General features: G+C 35.7%; 2 protein-coding genes and 1 pseudogene across 3 annotated transcripts; all 3 read right to left on the bottom strand.

The window, feature by feature from the left end:
• Positions 1-997: 997 nt before the first annotated feature.
• Positions 998-10,874, bottom strand: LOC104760563 (myosin-6). The gene is given in 40 exon segments (XM_010483505.3): positions 998-1,121; positions 1,123-1,207; positions 1,332-1,414; positions 1,524-1,604; positions 1,706-1,762; positions 1,919-1,975; positions 2,071-2,167; positions 2,292-2,362; positions 2,451-2,579; positions 2,674-2,874; positions 2,975-3,127; positions 3,340-3,510; positions 3,597-3,659; positions 3,752-3,796; positions 3,889-4,003; positions 4,077-4,216; positions 4,344-4,556; positions 4,680-4,778; positions 4,901-5,020; positions 5,181-5,386; positions 5,492-5,669; positions 5,742-5,802; positions 5,885-5,994; positions 6,089-6,220; positions 6,308-6,475; positions 6,587-6,713; positions 6,867-6,904; positions 7,103-7,204; positions 7,302-7,359; positions 7,709-7,810; positions 7,917-8,063; positions 8,157-8,293; positions 8,390-8,539; positions 8,668-8,827; positions 8,937-8,995; positions 9,279-9,435; positions 9,541-9,686; positions 9,768-9,911; positions 9,996-10,124; positions 10,548-10,874. Coding segments are annotated over 40 exon segments (4,551 nt in total). The 5' UTR covers positions 10,551-10,874; the 3' UTR covers positions 998-1,064.
• Positions 10,875-12,305: 1,431 nt separating this feature from the next.
• Positions 12,306-15,478, bottom strand: LOC104760562 (uncharacterized). Of its 2 annotated transcripts, none has more exons than XR_015589360.1 (12): positions 15,183-15,474; positions 15,009-15,098; positions 14,831-14,908; positions 14,490-14,564; positions 14,339-14,391; positions 14,069-14,219; positions 13,835-13,945; positions 13,320-13,446; positions 13,110-13,210; positions 12,891-12,986; positions 12,728-12,780; positions 12,306-12,614 (listed from the first exon to the last, which is right to left on the bottom strand). XR_015589360.1 is itself a non-coding variant. In XM_010483501.3 (12 exons), exons 1-12 carry the CDS (start codon positions 15,228-15,230, stop codon positions 12,522-12,524), a joined length of 1,107 nt encoding a protein of 368 aa, XP_010481803.1. In that variant the 5' UTR covers positions 15,231-15,478; the 3' UTR covers positions 12,306-12,521. The 2 variants fall into 2 exon arrangements, 1 of the variants encoding a protein (XP_010481803.1); XM_010483501.3 differs by having other exon boundaries at positions 12,891-13,017; positions 15,183-15,478.
• A 1,293-nt stretch (positions 15,479-16,771) lies between these two features.
• Positions 16,772-18,171, bottom strand: LOC104760561 (putative F-box protein At3g19560 pseudogene; annotated as a pseudogene).
• Positions 18,172-18,178: the final 7 nt, after the last annotated feature.

Raw genomic sequence — 18,178 nt, 5'->3', positions numbered from 1 at the left:
CAGTTGTAATTTGGTCCTGTAAGGTGTCCTCACAACAATAAATCATATTCAAATTGGATTAATTCTGAATAATACTATATATGTATTAATGTTTTGAAAGGATATGAGATGTTGAAATAGCATGATGGATGCTGCACCTTGTACCTCTGAGCATGGCAGCCATTAGAAAAATATCATGTGTTTTGAAAGATACTAGCCAAAACAAAACAAAACAAAATCGTCATTGAAAAATATTAAGGATGCTTCGACCTTTCGTTGGAGGTCCCGCCTCTCTTCGGTTCGTCCTTTACAAAAAACCTTCAATTGGGACCATCCCTCGCTTTATCGCATCCGCTTCTTGAAATTTTCAGTTCTGAGCAAGAAAGAATTTATTGAGCTTCTAAGCTCACAAATCTGACCACAAATCATATTCTTGACCAAGCTCAAAACTAGATTTTCTCTTCCGTTTCCATCGCCTCCCCCGATTTCTAGACTCCTTGGCCAGTTGCGTAGCCTAAATCTTACTTGAGCTCTCGAGAGTCTTTTTGTTCTCCCATAACATGTTAATATGTCAAAAAAAAAACATGTTAATATGTCAAACTCATATATTTACACTTGCGAGTCACTCTTTGAAAGTTGAAAGTTGGCAACAACCCATACCAAAAATGACGTTTAATTTGTCTTTTAACGGTTTGAACCATCTATTGCTCCAGTGTTTCTGATGCTTATTCATTCCAACTAAAAACTATACCAAAAAGAAATTGAGAAGAAAAAATAAATGAAGCGTTATGTTCCAAAAAAAAACCACTTAATGGAGCATGTACTGTTCTTAAAACTTTGTACAACAAACAAAGGAATCTTCAACTTTTCAACATATAATATGTGGTCACTCTAAAAACCTTTATAAAAAAAAAACCGAAAAATTTGAGGTCAAAAATAATAAATGAATGAATAGTTGAGAATTACAGAAAACATCTATAACAAAGAGGAATTTACACCTTTTCCCATCTTCTTTTCCTTTTGGTTCAGGAATGCCCTCCCCTCTTCCACTTCACTCTAAAAAATATCAGAGAGGAAGAGCTTTTTCAGAATCTGAGCTTCTCAACTTTCAAGAACTTAGTGCAAGAATACAAAAGCTGGATTCTCAAGAAGTTCTTCTGCTGGTTTAATTCCTACAAAGTCCTTCTCTTCCATCGAACTTGATATATCATCGATTGAGAAAGGAATGCTGCAAAATTAATAGTTACCAAAAAAAAGTTAGTTGTAAAGTATCTTGGATCAATTTAAATCCTAAACCTTAAAACTTGTTAAAAGTGTATGCTTTCTTTGCATATCAAAAGACATAGTCTTACCTGGAATCATCATCCAACAAGAATGAATCACTATCTGCATCATTGGATTCCTCTGTCATGAGTGCACGCATACTCGATATAACCTGAGATATATTTTGAATTTTGTTCAGCATCTCTACAAAGGTTCCAAACTGAACAAGAAAATTGATAATTTTAATTTCATGTTGGAAGTCAAAGAAAAGTTTTAGGTACTTCTTGTGAGACGCTTCGGGTGTTATAGCTATCATCCCAGTATAAGGTGCAAATACGGTAAAGCTGCTGGACACTAAGGACCTGTAAAAATGAAAGAAAAAAAAAGAAGAGAATGTTAAGGCAAATAGAATGAGTGAATGACCATCAAGTGTGTTTGTAGAAACTTGAAACCAGAGCCTTACCGGGCAAAGATCGTTTGCTATTTCATCGTATGAGATTCTGTATTTCTGGTGGATAACCTGCAGGCAAAAAAAAAAAGAAGAATAAAGTAATGTTACTGTAGTATAAAGGAATGATTATTTTCATATGACCAACATGAGTTCAATCGAAAACTGTCCCTAACTAGTCTTAACTAAAAATGGATCAATAACAAGAATGTAGGAAGTATAGCATACCAAGAACCCAACGGCTTGTCTGATATGTTTTAGTTCTTCCCAAGACGGCCCAGCATACTGAAAAGTCACAGAAAAGAAGGATAAGATGTTAATAGGACGTTATGAGAAAAATTGAAGTATTTTAGTAAGAAATCATGACTCAGAAATTCTACTTCTTTGGCTTGACAACACCATAGCTCTAGCTCGGCAAGCCCGGACTTAACAAATTCACCATTGCTAAATGTACAGCACTCTTTACGTAGAAGGAGGCTGTAAGATACCAGAAAAAATCATGTCAGTGAAGACACAAAGTGCATAGTTTTTTACCAGAAAAAGCCATGTAAGTGAAGACACAAAGTGCATAGTTTTGTATGTCAACCAGAATTAAACTTGCCTGTTGAAAAGTTGTACGTTGATGAAAGAGAAAGTTTGAGAGTATATCTTCTGGATGAGTACTAAAGGAACCTGAACATATCATGTAAAATATGAGAATCCATGTATTGAAGTGAGAATACACAGTACAATTCCAATGAAACACTATAATTTTCCTTACATGATTTTCTTTCAATGTGACAAGAAGCGAATTGAGACCATCGATAATGCTTTGCCAGTGAACTGCAGGAGAATCTTTTCCAAAGGACCTACCAGATCTTAGCATCCCTCCTTTAGAAGATCTCGGTGCCTGAAGTTTTCATTTAGAAAAACAAATCTATCATCAAAGGGGAAAAGACAAAAAAACATCACATCATTATGATACAAAGAATCCAGCAACAAACCTGAATGCATAGAGAAAGTAAAATTGATAACTCTTTCTTCAAGTTATCCCTAACCATCCCAAACATTTTCTCAACATAGGCTGCAAGCTGTTGCTTGAAAAGCAGAGCAGGGTACTTGGCCTCCACTGGTCGGACCACTGCAAGAGCAGCAGCTTCAGCTGCTGCAGCAAGGTTGCCTGAAGCGGGTGACGAGCGGAAGCTCTGGTGAACAAGACAGGGTGAGAAGATCGTTAAGAGTGATATCGTAAGCAAAAGTTAAACCGAAAAGTCATATTAACTCAAGAAAAATTGTAATACAAACCATGGCCATCCTTCCAAACAAAGAAGTTGAAGCTGGTGGCTTCTTGCTTTGTGTTCCTCCGCTGCCCCCGGTTTTAAGACTTTTTTGAAGCAAAAATAGTAGTGCCGATGTGGTTGTCAACCAATACGCCAAGTGACTATTGTCATCCTCATTCTGAAAATATCAGCAGAACGGTGAAACTTCCAAGTTTAAGTAATCTTGATCATGATCTTGTATAATCTATATTTCAGATAAGCAAATGACAAAGCCACTACACACAAATTTCTTAGGACATTTCAAAGAAATTTAGATCTTGGACAGCCAATATCCCATCATGTGTGTAAATCCTACACTGAAACAATGTGAAGAAATGCATTCTCAATTACCTCGATTGCAGAACCAATCATCTGGATCAGACGATCAAACACATTAGTCTTCTCAGATTCGAAACACTTCCAGTGAAGTAGACACTTGTATATCGTAAATGCAGCCACAGGTTTTCCATTACTGAAACCGATGTTGTCTTTTACACAGTCAATGAGAGCATCAACATTCATCTGCAGTGAAAATACAAATCAAGTTAGCAGAATTGGTTACTAACAGCTTTGTGAAGATATTACTATGAAGTAATTGGACAACATACAATTTGACGTTCTGCAGCAGATTTAACAGGCTTGCCATCAACTGGTGTTGTAAACTCGGCTTCCTAGAAAATAGACTTCACAGATCAATAAACTATTGAAAAAAAAAACATGATGAGAAACAAGTGACCGAGATAGCTGGTTGGAGGAACTATACATTGAACTCGGTTTCCAAGTTTGTTTGGTGGCCATTTTCCAGATTCTACAAACAGAATGAAGACAAAGTTAACATCTAATGGCTGGTTAGAAGGCAGCTCAACGAATACATTTGAGAGTTGCAGAGAAACTTTCTACCTTAATAGGTACAGCTGGAGGATGTCCTAGGTTTGTCCTCACAGGAGTGCTTAAGATTGTTTGCTGATGCATAATTTTCTTCTCAGCTTCCATGTCTAATATTTTCTCTTCAAGCCTGCAGATGACATCAGACATAATTCGAACAAGACAAGTAAGGAATCACCCCCAAGACATATTACAAAGGATACCTCTGCATTGCACTTGTCAACTTCACAAGTTTAGATTCAGCCTCCAATGCTTGCTTTAGTCTATCCTGGCTAATCTTGGTGGTCTCTTGAAGTTTTTTCTCTGTCTCATCGATTTTCATTTCCAGTGAACTCACCATACCCTGTATAAGACGAAATTTTCAGCAGAGTTTGTCATTTGGAGAGATCTGTGTAATTAGTGTTCTCAAATATTGCATATGTTGGCACTTCTCCAGTAAGTACGCTATAACATCAAAAAGTTTCACTAACCTTCAGCTTTTCATTTTCATTTGTGATCTTGTCCATTAGTTCCTGATCAACCACAGGAATCTCCTTAATAATTGGGGCAATCTCGGCAACTTTCTTGGCAGCTTCACGTTCTTTAATAAGCAATGCCTCAGTTTCTTTGCACTTAAGTTGCAATTCCTCCAAAGAAGACTGCGCTTTTGCATTTTCTTGTTTTTTGGCCTCTTCCAGGTCAGTCTGCAACGTTGAAAGAGGATGAAAAAAAATCTCAACGAACTTCATATAATATGCAAGAAGCCCAAAGAAATTAGGGTCAGATTTGCCAAAAACAAAATGTGGTTCCTCAAACAGCAATCTCACCCTTATTCGTTTCTCTAATTGCAATCTCCAGGTCAGGTCTTCAACTTGCTTCTCTAGCTTGTTCTTGGCTTCTTGAAGTGCTCCAGTTTCTCGAGCAGCCTATGTGTAAAATTCAAATTTTTTAAATAAGCTCCGTTAATTTCATGCAAAGCGATATCTACACAAGTAAGCCTTTAAGACAAAAGACCATGGAACAACACCAGAAAGAAACCACATCTCACCATCTTAAGCTTTCGAAGTTCTCCACGAGCAATCTTTGATCTCCATGCACATTGGGTCGTGATAGCTGCTTTCTTTAGTTTTCTGTAATGTAGTCGAGCCAAGTATCCACGACACCAAGTCTATAATAACATTAAACATTACCAAGATCAGAATATGACAGAGAGAAGAACTGTTTTCGTTGTTGTTATGAAAAACCAATCTCATTATGAACATTAGTGTTCTCTGAACGAGTTGACCTTCTGATAGAACCACACGTCTGCAATGTTGATTTAGTTGTACCTGAATAATTATTGCAGCTTTGGTCTGCCTTCTGAAACATAGTTCTTTACGGGCAACCATACCACGCATACCAGCTTGAACCGAAACAGCAGCAGAAAATAGCTCTGTGTAAGCCTTCCTAGCCAGAAACCTACGCAAGTCTCTATGGATTTTTAAAGCAGCTGCTTCCCTGCGCATGCCTTCATATACACTTCTAGCGAGATAACCTGACAAAAAGAGAGACACATAGGTTTGACACAAGTTACTCAAGAATTTAAATTAAAGAAAAATGACGAAGACTGATAGACATGTTCGGCAGAACATTGAAATACCTCTGCAAACTGACTGAATTTGTTTAGCAGAATTACGCAGAACGATGAAACTCTTTTTAGCAAGATATGACCGAACTTTTCTCTGAATAATGCTTGCTGATCTTCCCAAGACCTCAGTCCTTCGGGTATCCAAGTCTGCCATTTGTCCAGCCCTAAGAAAAACTTTTGTCTTGCCAATCTACAAAAGTAAAATGTCAGTGCTCCAATCTATGTAGCTTATACAATGAAAAAACCTTGATGAGGCAATTACCTGGTACCCTTCGAGTTCCACTTTGTCCAGAAGCTTCTTGCATGCAGCAGGGTCATCAGAGCTGCTATATAAGGAATCAGTTAAAGACATGTCAACGGACTGTATCAATCACCAAATGGAAATCCTAAGAGGGAACATCTTACTTCTTTACCAACACTTCTGGAGCAAGAATACCAAATCTGGCCAAGAATTCGTCAAAATGTTTCCTAGTAGGATAGCCAGCACAACTAATTCTGATTGCCTCCATCACTCCCTAAAGTTATGAACACAAACAATATCCTTCTTTCAGAAATAGAATTTTTCAAAAGAAACTGAACTACAAAATCGAAAGAGAATGTCATTCGCACCCCACAACGTAATTGCTGTAAAATGTTTTCGTTCTCAAAGATGCCAGGCTTCAGAAGGTTATTTGGTTTTATACAACGAATATAGTGTGGCTCTGTGGTATTGAGAATCTCGAGCAATGATACCAATTGTTGCTGAAAAGAAGCACACAATGGAATTAAGTGACCAAATTATTTAATAAACTATGTTAGAAAAAATTGGAAACCAAAGGTCAGGCTCACCTTGAAACGGGTACCTATAGATGAGAATTTTGATTGTTTGGAATCATCAGACGCTGGTGGGAACAAACTTGCAACAAAGGAACAACTAGAAGAATTTAACAATGCTTGATGCTCGGCAATTACGTAATCTTTGTTCTTGTCCAGGAAAAGTTCTGTCTGATAAGTGACCTGGAACAATACCCCAATGGTTGTTAGACCACATAACTATGGAACAATTACTGAAATTTCTTGGAACATTTTTCACAATTATGTGAACCAATGAAAGCAACGGCTGCTCACATCACCAGCATAATGGCAAATGGTGAAGTCGCTACGAGCTAATTTTGGCTTGGTAAAGCGCTTGTGGTTTTTAAATGTCTGGTATAGCTTCTGTGCAAAAGTTTCATGAGTTGACCTTGGAAACATGCTGCACGGCAAAAGTCTCACTTCAGCTATATTGCTCAGAAAGAAAACCAAATTTGAGCAAGCAAACTGAAAGCACAGTAATTAACGGGCATAAATCTTAGATTGTAGAATAAAAGAAAGAGTTCAGAATCAATAGCTTGGGTTTCATACTCACCAAGCTTCATCTAGCAGAGCAATAATACCTCCAGGTTTCTGAAGAACACAAAAAAAGGAAACAAACACCAAGAATGAGCATACGATAAAAGGAGATCACAATTGTTTACTGTGGGCAAGAAAAATGGCAATAGCAATGGCTTGGTCGCTTTAAGAGTATCGTAAGACTATTCTGAATAAGCTAATAGCTCCAAAAAACTGTGTAAAATGTATAGAAAGGTATCATTAAACAGAGACCTTTTCTATAAGATCTAAAATATCTTGATTGTCTACGAACTCTATATAGCTCCAGTTGATCTCCTCCTTCTTATATTCCTCTTGTTCCATTTTAAAGACATGCTGCACGGTTAGAAGTAACACACCTCAGAACAATGGGAACTACAGAATTTAGAAAAGACAAATAATCGAAAAGTGAAAAAGGTTCTTCTAATCAAACCTGATTAAAATGCTGTTGAAGTTTTTCATTGGTCAAATTAATGCAAAATTGCTCAAAACTGTAATGAAACTTGAGATTGTAAGTATTAGGCCAAAAAAGAACAAGAAACAGTCATGGATAATTCTTTATCAAAACTGTTTCATCAGTTGCATTCTACATTGATATTCATATGTCTACATATCTACCAGTACTCTCCATACAAAACAAACTTTAGTCGGATAATCTTACAAGCTCACAATATGATAGGCTGTAAGAAAATCTGAATCGTCCATGTTAGAAACAAGCACTAGCTTGGCTATCAAACTGATCAGACCCATATATTATGGTGAAGTATCAGAGTTCAATCCACTTTATTAAAGCAACCCATCTAACCAATTATGAAAAAAACAAGCATACCACTTAAGCACCTGTTTGTCTTGAAACTCTCGAATCCATAAATATCGAGAACACCAATCAAATACTTTGAGTCAGGATCTTGACCAATTGAGCTATTTATCTTGTCAACAAGCCTGCAAAGACCATGAAAGATTAGTATATAAAAATGATGGCAAAGCACCTTCGAGGCGGAGAAGCAGCTATTGAATATCTTCATCAGGGTAGAATCGAGAAACCCACCAGTCAAACAATCTTGAGTACATGACTTTAGCCAGAGCATCTCTACTAAGAGTAGCAGCTTCGGGATCAAGAGTTTTAGTGATAGTTTCATCACGAGTTACCATGATACGCTTGCACAGAGAATCCTCAAGTGCCTTTTCATCACAGCTGGAAAGGAAGACGATATAAATAAGGAAACCTACTTCAGTCCAAAAATTAAAGAAAACCAATATTTTTCACTCTATTAGTTGAGGATATTACCTGAGAAGCTCGGCTGCAGTTCTCAGATGAAACAAGGATTTCTCATCTTTGGGAATCGATGAATCAATTTCTGTTCCCTTAGCAAATTCAACATTCCCGAGATGGAGAATAGCCGCCACGACGCTGAAAATCGCATCCTGAAACAAGATATCAGTAAAGTATAGAATCTGTTTACATAGATAAATATAGCAGCTTTGGCTAAAATCTAACTGATGGAGTTCTGTGATGAGTACCTGCTCCTCGGTACTGATCCCGACGACATCCATAGCCCGTCTTGTGGCATGATATTCCTCCGCATCATTTATACTATCCAACTCTAGACATTTAGACTGATTGAGATAGTGGTATGTCTTTGGTTTATCCAGCTTGAATTTCTTCACATCCTGATAGTAGAAATACATCATTTCAGAAAACAAGATATGCGTTCATATGCCAAACAAGGCTCAGATACTCGACATGTCTCAGCAAGTTATCCAGTGTTACATACTCCGAAGTAAATTACAAAACTTACTTCTTCTGGAGCAGCACAAATCATGTAGAAACAGTGATAGTTTCTTTCAGGATCAGAGACCTGACAAACACGTGATCTTTCCAACAAATACGTTCTTATGGCAGCTCCTGATATCCTTCCCTTTTCGTCAAACTGAATCTCCACGAACTTACCAAAACGACTATAAAGTACACAAATAATCATTTAAAACACACATAAAGTGGCAGGGAAACTCTCAACTAATCTTGAAGATGAAAGAATGCTATAGAGATATGAGGAAACTATGTTACCTGGAATTATTGTTCCTGACAGTCTTTGCGTTTCCAAATGCTTCTAAAACAGGATTCGACTGAATAAAAGACAGAATTAGGAAGCTTATTAGAAACAGGTCAAAGCAAGAAAAGAAAAGTACAACATCATTTGCATAAGGAAGTGAGCATATAGACTATTCAGTTTTCGTTAATGAGGATGACTACTAGCATTTGTTTTTTTGAAGTTTCAGTTATTTCTTCACTCTACAGATGCTCATGAAATGTAAACTCAGCCGAAATGAATATTTTGACCATCATCTGAAGTCTAAAGTTTTAGTTATGTGTTCACTAAATGAAAGTATAGATGATGCTTATTTTCACCTCCAAGACTTTCTGTTCAACACTTCTTCCCTCAGAAGCAGCTCTACCTCCCATGTAAGCAAGATATCTCATAAGCAACTTTGTGCTTTCAGTTTTACCAGCACCACTTTCTCCACTAACCAGAATAGATTGACTTACTCCGTCATTGATCATCTGTCTGCATTATACCCGAGCGAGAAAACAGGCAATTTTACATATAAGGATCATCAACAACAACAACAAAAAAAACAAAGCGTTTTGCCAGTGCGCATAAATAAAAAACCTATATGCAGCATCTGCAACGGCAAATGGATGTGGACTAAGCTCCCCTAAGGCAGCTCCTTTATATTGAGCCATCATATGGCTACTATATAAATGGGGAAGTCTTCTAAATGGATTAACAGCAATCAGTATGCTTCCTGTATAAGTCTGGAAGTAAATGAAAGTTTTAGGCCACATATAAATAGAGTGGATATATATACTCTAAACCAATAGGAGGGATTAACTCACATAAATCTCATTTATATCATATCTTGAATGCAAATTCTGTAAAACTCCAGGTTCATGCAAATAAGCAAGTCTTGTCATGTCGTCCACTCCAGATGCTGGCGCTTCCACATCTTTAGGATAAGCATTAGAGATTTTCGTAACAACCTGAATTTTCCAAAAATAGGAAAATCAAAAAATGCTTTCACAATTGTGATTCCTAAATTTTCCATGAGAAGGAAGCACACATACATGTTTCCCTGAGGTGCATAGAACTTTGATATCATCACCATTAACTTCAACAACTTCACCATCAATCCATGCTTCATCAGGATCCTCCACCCACACAAACGACCCAACTGAAGGATTGAAATTAGCAACCTGTAGAAAAACAAAAGGGTGTGTCAAATTCATTTCACGGTTTACTTCCACAGAGTACTTATCTCACTCAGCTTAAAGACGAAGAACTAAAGAAAATAGCTTCTTGAGCTCTCACAAGCTTCGTTTACGGCAATCACAACTACATATACATTGCCACTATATTAGACTATAATAATAACCCAATCAGAAGAAATGGCGAAAAATCAAAAATACTATTCCTGGTAAATATAAACAATATATAGCTTATGAAACGAAGATTCAGACAAGATTTAAGACCAAATCGTCAAACCAAAGTCGTAGTCTGAAGTCAAATCTCAAAGACAGAACAAAGCCATGATCCAGAAATTTAGATGATCCAAATTAACTCATTTCCCCCAAATTAAAACTGGATTTAATCAAATAAAAAAATGAAATTAATATTACCATATCGATTACGCAGATCAGGAGACTTGTTGGATCTAAGAATGAACCAAAACGAGCTATATGAACTCCTTAAAGAAACCTTCAGAGCGAAGAAGTTGAAAGAAACTGAGATTTGGTGTGGAGAAGAAGACACAACAAAACTTCGCAAATCTAAAACGCGTTTTTGTTTCTCTGTAAAAAAAAAAAAAAAAAAAAAAAAGAAAAAAATTTCCCCCCGAATAGTTTTTGAGTATAATTAACTTTTTTTTTTCTTTTTTTTTTGGGCCTTTTTCGTGCCTCCCTCCTTTGTTCCACCTTCTTCTGTGGGGGATGATTTGGTCTGAATTTGTAAATTTACTTAAACAGCATAAATGTTTCAATTAAGACATTGATTAAGACATATCTTTTATTCCTAAAGTACCCTTTGATTTTGCATAATCACGGAGCTAGGTTTCCTTCCGACACGCTAAACCAGTTTTGTCCGTTCGCGATATATTATTTTTGTCCCAAAAATATCAAATTTTTTTATTTATTAATAAAGAAAACTATCATTGTTTAATCCATTCTTCTTAATGGTATAAAGATCTAACCATAATTATTATACACCGAAATTCAACAAAAGAACAAAAAAATTTTGATCAGTTTATGTAAATGGCCAAACGTTTTAGAATCTAAGGAGTCTAATAATCAATGAATTGTTTAGTTTATGTAAAGATAAAATAATATTTGTTCATTTGAAATTAAATATCGTTTAAAAAAAATAAATATTTTTCCGTTTTGTATCTTCCAATCGTTGCTTTTTCTAAAAATTATGTGTTATCCCTATTTCTTTAATGTATTAAGCAATGAAAAAACTGATACACTATATGTTTAATGAAAGGTAAAAAAAAAATTCGTTTTATCTCTATTTTTTTAAGTATCAATAAATTGAAACTGATATTGTATATTAATGAAAAGTAAAAATAAAACTTTAATTGTTTTCATTTAGTATATCTGAAACTCTCCTGTACTTATTTTTATTTTAATAATTAAACTAGACATCTGTAATTTCTTATTGCTATATATCTTACCATTTTAGGCATTTACACCCAATATGATTGAATTATTTATTTTCCATCAGTACAGTAAAACCTCTATAAATTAATAAACACTATAAATTAATAAATTTTACTGGTCCCAAGTCGGACCAGTGTAAAAATTAACAATATTCGATAAGATAATAAGATAATAATTTTTTCGAAATCTCCTTATAAAATATGGTCCCAATAATATCAAAAATTAATAATTATGTAAATATATATATATATATATACTTATATAATAGTGTATGTTTCTCCTAAAGCTCAATTCTATAGAACAATAGTAATGTTGTATTTTCAACCTATAATAATATCTCTAAAATATTTTATAACATGTCATACAAATAATTAAAATTTAAAGTTTTAATTTTTAGATATGCATCATTTACAATTTGATAATTTGACAGATTATTAAAATAGGAGAATTGATATTATTATTCATAGATTTGAATTTATGTGTCTCATGTGTATAAGTCAATTTGTCTATAATATTTGTAATTTATTGTAAATAGTGCTTTCTGAATATTACAAATTCAATTCCTAAACCATAAAATTTATAACATCCAAAAGTTTAATCTTATTTTGCTATAGTTGTTCCAATTCATAATTTTTTAAAAAATAAACAATTAAAAATATATCTATAAATTAATAATTATTAATTTATAGATAAATTAATATCACTATAAATTAATAAAATGTCTTAGTCCCAACATTATTAATTTATAGAGGTTTTACTGTACTTAGTTCACATGGTACACGTAATGTAAGACGGTGTCACGCAAACGAGAATCTGACTTGGCATTTCCCGCAACATATAATCTTTTATTTTTATTTCATTTTCATACAAAATAAAATACAAACGCAATTTAAGACCTTGGGTCTATTGAGTTGAGACGTCAGGATGACAAAAGAAAAGCTACGGTGGTGTTGCCAAGAACGTTGCAAGGTTTGGATCAGTACGAAACGGAAGAGTAGTTCGAGCTCCTAAACCTCTGCAGCAGCAAGCAGCCTACAACAAATCTCAAACGCAAATCCTTCAATCACAATTCCTATCAAAACGCGTGTGACGCTAGCGTTTTAAAAATCGCGTCGGAATAAAACAAAAGAAGAAACCAAACTTACGACTCGAGATGCAAACGTCAACATTTTTTCTGTAGCCATTTTCGTACACAAACCTGTAAGTAAAAAAAAAAGAACAAGAATGAAGATTGTAGTCGGTTTACGCCCGGTTCAATGCATTTAGTTAACACTTGGGTTAGTAGTGAAGCGTCAAGCGTATTATTACCATAGAGCAAAGCTCCGGTAAAGGCATCTCCAGCACCAGTTGTGTCTATAAGCTCCGATGAAGGTATTTTCTCAGCTGTTACTATAACCAATCTCCCTGTAACATTCCCTGCCAGTCTAGTCACTAGCTGAATATGGTAAAAGAATTGAAAATATATATTCATTAAGAAAAAATGTGGAACTTGTTAGAAAGCTATGGATCTTTAAAACGTTTATTTACCGATGAATTGCAGACCGGTAACAAACTTGTATAGTCTGTGCTTTGCTTCAGAGACTCGTGTAATTCATCTATGTCTGTCTCTTCTTCTGAACCTGAAACCTCTGTAGATCATACCACCAATGGCCAATTATGGAGAACATGAGTGATCCTCTAAGTTAAGAACTGTGATCATAGGATAATTGCAAATAGGGGATATCGAGAATAACACACCATTGGAACATCTCTCGAGCATCACACAACCGTGTTCCCCCAAAGTCATGATCACAAATTTTAGCTTTGGTAATCTAATGAGCATAGATAGAAGTGCACTGGGAGATGATGGTGACTCTGTCCAATCCTGTTTTTCCAATCAACTATTATTAAGCTTTATATACATCATGTGTGACACAGTTTCGATGCAAGAACATGTGTAAATAGTTACAAACCAATCATAAAGAGTAAATGAGCCTTCTAGTTCAGCAGAAGTACACATAGGTTCATTTCAACTCATAAGTTATAGATTCCACATATTCAGCTTTATAGAATCTTTCGCCACTCTTAATAACCGACCACAAAAACCAAATTTATGGTACCATCATTTAACATACTAACTGATTTTACTAATAAACATACAAGAAACTCGTAAGCTAATTTGCTTTGATATGATGCTCTAATATTCACATCAAACCTTATATATGAACCAATGGATCCGTTAGATTACAGAAACGTCCCGAGAACACTCTCACCTGAGGGAAGTTAGTAGAGCAAATGGCGTAATCAGCTAAGTCAAGGAGTTCCTCTAGCCCTGCCCTTCTTTTCTCTGCATTGATTAAGATGGATATATCCTTGCTATGTGCCTGACAGAAGGAAAAAATCTCTTACTACAAGTTTCAAGAATAAAATGATGTGGTATGCTTGAATGAATCAGGTAAACAAAACAGATTTCCAAAACCGTGCAAGGGTGAGAGCAAAACACACACCTTTTGCGCAAGAAGCAATTCGGCTTCACGGGACCTTCCATTTACATAAAGAACTCTTACTCCATCAAGCACAGATAAAAGGAGAGATTCAGTAAGGTCATCTGGGAGCAAAGGAGGATATCCTGGAGTGTATATACACGTACGCGTATTCCTAGAAATTTTGTTATAGGGAACTTCAAAACACGATAGAACATCATGCTTTTGTTCTATATATGAACATTCTACGACTAGCAAAATGGTACGCAAAAAGTTATGTTAATGTTTACCCACGTTTGGTTATCTACAATGACGTAATTAAAATGAGAAGCTCCATCTTTAGCATTCTGAGACAATAATGGTAAACAAAAAGAGCTATGTGTTTTATTATATCATCTCTACATTGAATTGTATCAAAAAAAAAAACTTTTTATCATGATCATACCAAACAAAACGAAGTATCCACGCCGCTAGATTCGAGTTCCTCAACCATATAACGTCCTTGAGAATCATCAGCAACCTAAAACCATATCCAAAATTTCCTTGTGAAAAAACACACAAACTCTGTTATCATCTAACTATAACTTGATATTTTGGTTAGTCTAGGTGGTTCAAGTCAAAGGCTACATTTTTTGCAGTTTCTAACTATAATGTTCACCTACTAAAAGTGTAAGAACTACAATTTTGACTTTCCTATGACCTTTCTTGCCACTACATTAACAACAAGACAAATATCCAAAACAGTACCAAAGACTTGAACGCAGAAAGAGAAATTGTAAAAAGAACCTTAGCTAAGATTCGACAAGGCAAACCCAAACGAGCAACACATGTTAAAGAGTTGCCAGTGTTTCCTCCTCCTTGGACCTGAAAACACATAGAAAAACTCAAAATCTCTCCAGAACGACAAAATTATATAAAGTCAACGCAGAGTCAAGAACATTAGCCAAAGCTGTGCGTTATGGACCTTGGAGCTAGTGCACCGGATCTTCTGATCGGGATTTGGGAAAGAAGATACTGTGACTAAGTAATCAAGACAGAGTTGACCACAACCAAGCTGCAATTTGTAGACAAATCTAATTCAGTTTTTTTTTTTTTTTTTTTTAAATTAGTTCATGAGAATAAGAAGAGAGATACGTACGACGATTGGTTGGTGGCTCGGGATTGTTTCGTCGGAGAAAGATGACATGATCGGAGCGAGCTCCGCTCCGGCTATGGAGTTGGTGGAATTCGAAGTGGTGGTAGAGAGGGAGAGATGTTAGATTGCAAATTTATAGGGGGGACCAAGCTTTGGTTTGATTAGACCGTTAACTAAGTCGTATTAGCTGAATTTAAACCGGGATTTTTTTTCTCAGTTTAGTAGAGAGTCTTCTTCTATGGGTGGTGCAATTTCTTGGACATATCCGTACAATTTCTGTTGGTATGTTCATGGAACTTTACCCATAGGCATATAAATTGGATAATAAACGACCAAACATGATAAGTAGAGACACCACAACCACAAAGTTCATTTGTTGAGAGAACGTAAGTTTTTGGGTTCGAAAAGAAAGACCAAAGACCCAAAACCACTTTATAAAAAAAAATACTCAAGAATGCTTTTTCGTTTTTACTTTTGTGTATCGTTTCATTTTTGATAAAGTGGTTTTGGGTCTTTGGTCTTTTTTAACTCTTAATATTGTGAAGATAGTGTAAACAAACATTATCGATTAAGAAAGTGGTAACATCGTATTTTCGCTGAATTTTAATATGTTTTTAATAGATATTCAAGAAAGATATTCAAAAACACGATAAAATTCTGTTTCAGAACAGTTTCAAAGATTATGAAGTTTGGCATCCGTTGAAGACCTTTCCGTGCCTCAAATCAAAAGATTTTGAACTCTATAGAAAGGTAGAAGAACCAATGTTTTCCAAATGTTGAACAAAGCAGCAGTTAAAGTTCCGTCTTATTCATCAGCGCGCTCAAGGCTATTTATAAAGAATTTAGAGCAGCGGAGGTATATATTTGTACTAGAACTTGTAGAACACTCCACTACAATTTGTATAAAACTAAAGAGGTCAATGTTTGAGATCGTGACAATTAATTACACTTTTTATGTCTCTGATTGGTTAGGTCGAACTACTTTTGATTGAGAGTCCACCACGTCAATTTAGTAACTCTCTTCTATATACGAGCTAACGGAAAATGGAAATTAAAAGAGCATCTCTTAGGTAAATACATTCATTTTATATTAAAAAAAAAAACTGTTTTAGACCAATATCTCCTAGACCAATATTGTTGTGATTGCAGGGTAAAGCAGTGGTTCTGTTTCGAGTTGGCCAAGTAGACTTAAAATAGCTGTTCGATCCTTTTAATTAGTTAGCATGTGGAGGTTTCATATGTGTAGGCATTGAGTATCCTACACAGCCGCATCTTTATATTTATTCATTTGGGCCCAAGAAAAGAAGTCGAGTCGACCCCCTACTTTTCGTAAACCTTTACACACGAAACTGCAGTCTAGATTCTGATAGCTAGCTACTACTAATAAAATATATGCACTACCGCTGGCAAAAACTAAAACAGGCCTTCTTTTACTTTACTTTTCATGTGGGCAAAGTAAAAAAACAACGTAGATACAAGAAAACAAAATCAATTTAAGAAATGATGGGTCTGAACTTCTTTTTCTTGATCTACAGTAGCACATGTACCATGTCAGATAGTATTTGGCTTTATATATCCGATGCAGCATCAAATAGAGAACAAGCCGGATGGGTGAAATTCTCAAAATCAAAATTACAAAGGAGCAAGTCCTATACCGACTACAACGGATCCAAGTACCCAATTTTAGTTTCTGATCAAAAGAACATGATAACACTTGATGGAAGAAAAAACAAAACAAAAATGAATGAAAAAAGAGGCCATCATATGCAAGAAACAAATAAGGTATTGTAAATGGTACTAAAATGGACTAGTACTCTAATTTTTTCCTTTTGCCACCTGCAGGTACTGGACCTTTGTGATGGATCTGCACCGAACTTGGAACATAAGAACACATAAGCGGCAGATGATTGGATTGCCCGAGAAGCATTTCTTTGTAGCATCCATCCTCTCGAATCACATAAGCTACGTTGGTGGTTCTTTTTTCTTTGTCTTTAACACAAACAACCACGGCTTTCCTCTCTTCGTCGATAACGAAGAAACTACAACGTTCAAGTGCAATATATCTTATTGGATTCAAGATGCTTTCATCTTTTACTGCCAAGAACTTCCTCCACGACACTGTGTTGGGCTCGATCTTAGTCGTAATCCATATCTCCATCTCATATGTATCTCTGCTGCGTTTAAGTAGCACTGCAAGTTGCTCTTCTCTGACAGAAGATAGAGTCACAATATCTTTAACACCATAGTCAAACGGCAGATGAAGATGAGGTCCAAATCTCTCTCTTGTAAAATCAAAACAAACTAACCCATATTTTTTCTCCCCAAAACTTTGTCGAGCAACAAAGTAAGTGTTTCCTTTCAAAGACACGCTGCATTGATGAGACTCTATATCGCAATCACTGGGAAAGACATCAAGAACCTTCCATGAATTAGACTTAAACCTGTAGATTTCACAATCAGTTATTCGCTTGTTAGTAATATGTTCGTAACGAAACCAAAACCACAAGATTTTGTAAACGTTGCTGTTCCTGTTGCTGTTGTCATATCCAATAGCAAACTTATCTAATATGTGGAATTTTCTTCTAGCTAGAATCCACCTGACTTGCCCCAAGTACGGGTTCCATGCCACAAGCCTTGGCATGCCCTTGGTGACGCATAACAATAAGCCGTCACACTCAAAGACTTCAGAGATCACGACTTGGTTAGGTAAATTACCTATCTTCTTTATACAACAAGATGTATCAAACAATTCTTCATGGTTAAACATTTCATGGAGATTGACGCCAATAAGAGAAACCCTAGAATCATAAAACATGATCAGCAAAAACTCTTTGGCTGCTTTATCAGAAGAGTACTTCTTTGTAAAACTCTTATCTTTAGATAAACCATTCCATCCTTTGCAAGCAGATCTCACCGCTGGTAGAGAAGTTATAGGAACTCTAGAGAGTATCTCCTCCATCAAATCCCGAGAAAGATCAATAATCATCGTCATTGTTGTC

The sequence above is a fragment of the Camelina sativa genome, chromosome 18 (genome assembly GCF_030686135.1).
Source record: "Camelina sativa cultivar CO46 ecotype springtype chromosome 18, ASM3068613v1".
In the NCBI taxonomy this organism is placed as follows: Eukaryota; Viridiplantae; Streptophyta; class Magnoliopsida; order Brassicales; family Brassicaceae; genus Camelina; species Camelina sativa.
This window is presented reverse-complemented; position numbering and strand designations above follow the sequence as displayed.

What these genes read in the sequence shown, in the direction of transcription:
- LOC104760562 (XM_010483501.3), bottom strand. Translation starts at nt 15,230, where the DNA reads ATGTCATCTTTCTCCGACGAAACAATCCCGAGCCACCAACCAATCGTC. An exon ending in CTTGTCGAATCTTAGCTAAG is followed by an intron (nt 14,565 to 14,830) that starts GTTCTTTTTACA and finishes ATATGGTTTTAG; the next exon opens with GTTGCTGATGATTCTCAAGG. An exon ending in AATTGCTTCTTGCGCAAAAG is followed by an intron (nt 13,946 to 14,068) that starts GTGTGTGTTTTG and finishes TCCTTCTGTCAG; the next exon opens with GCACATAGCAAGGATATATC.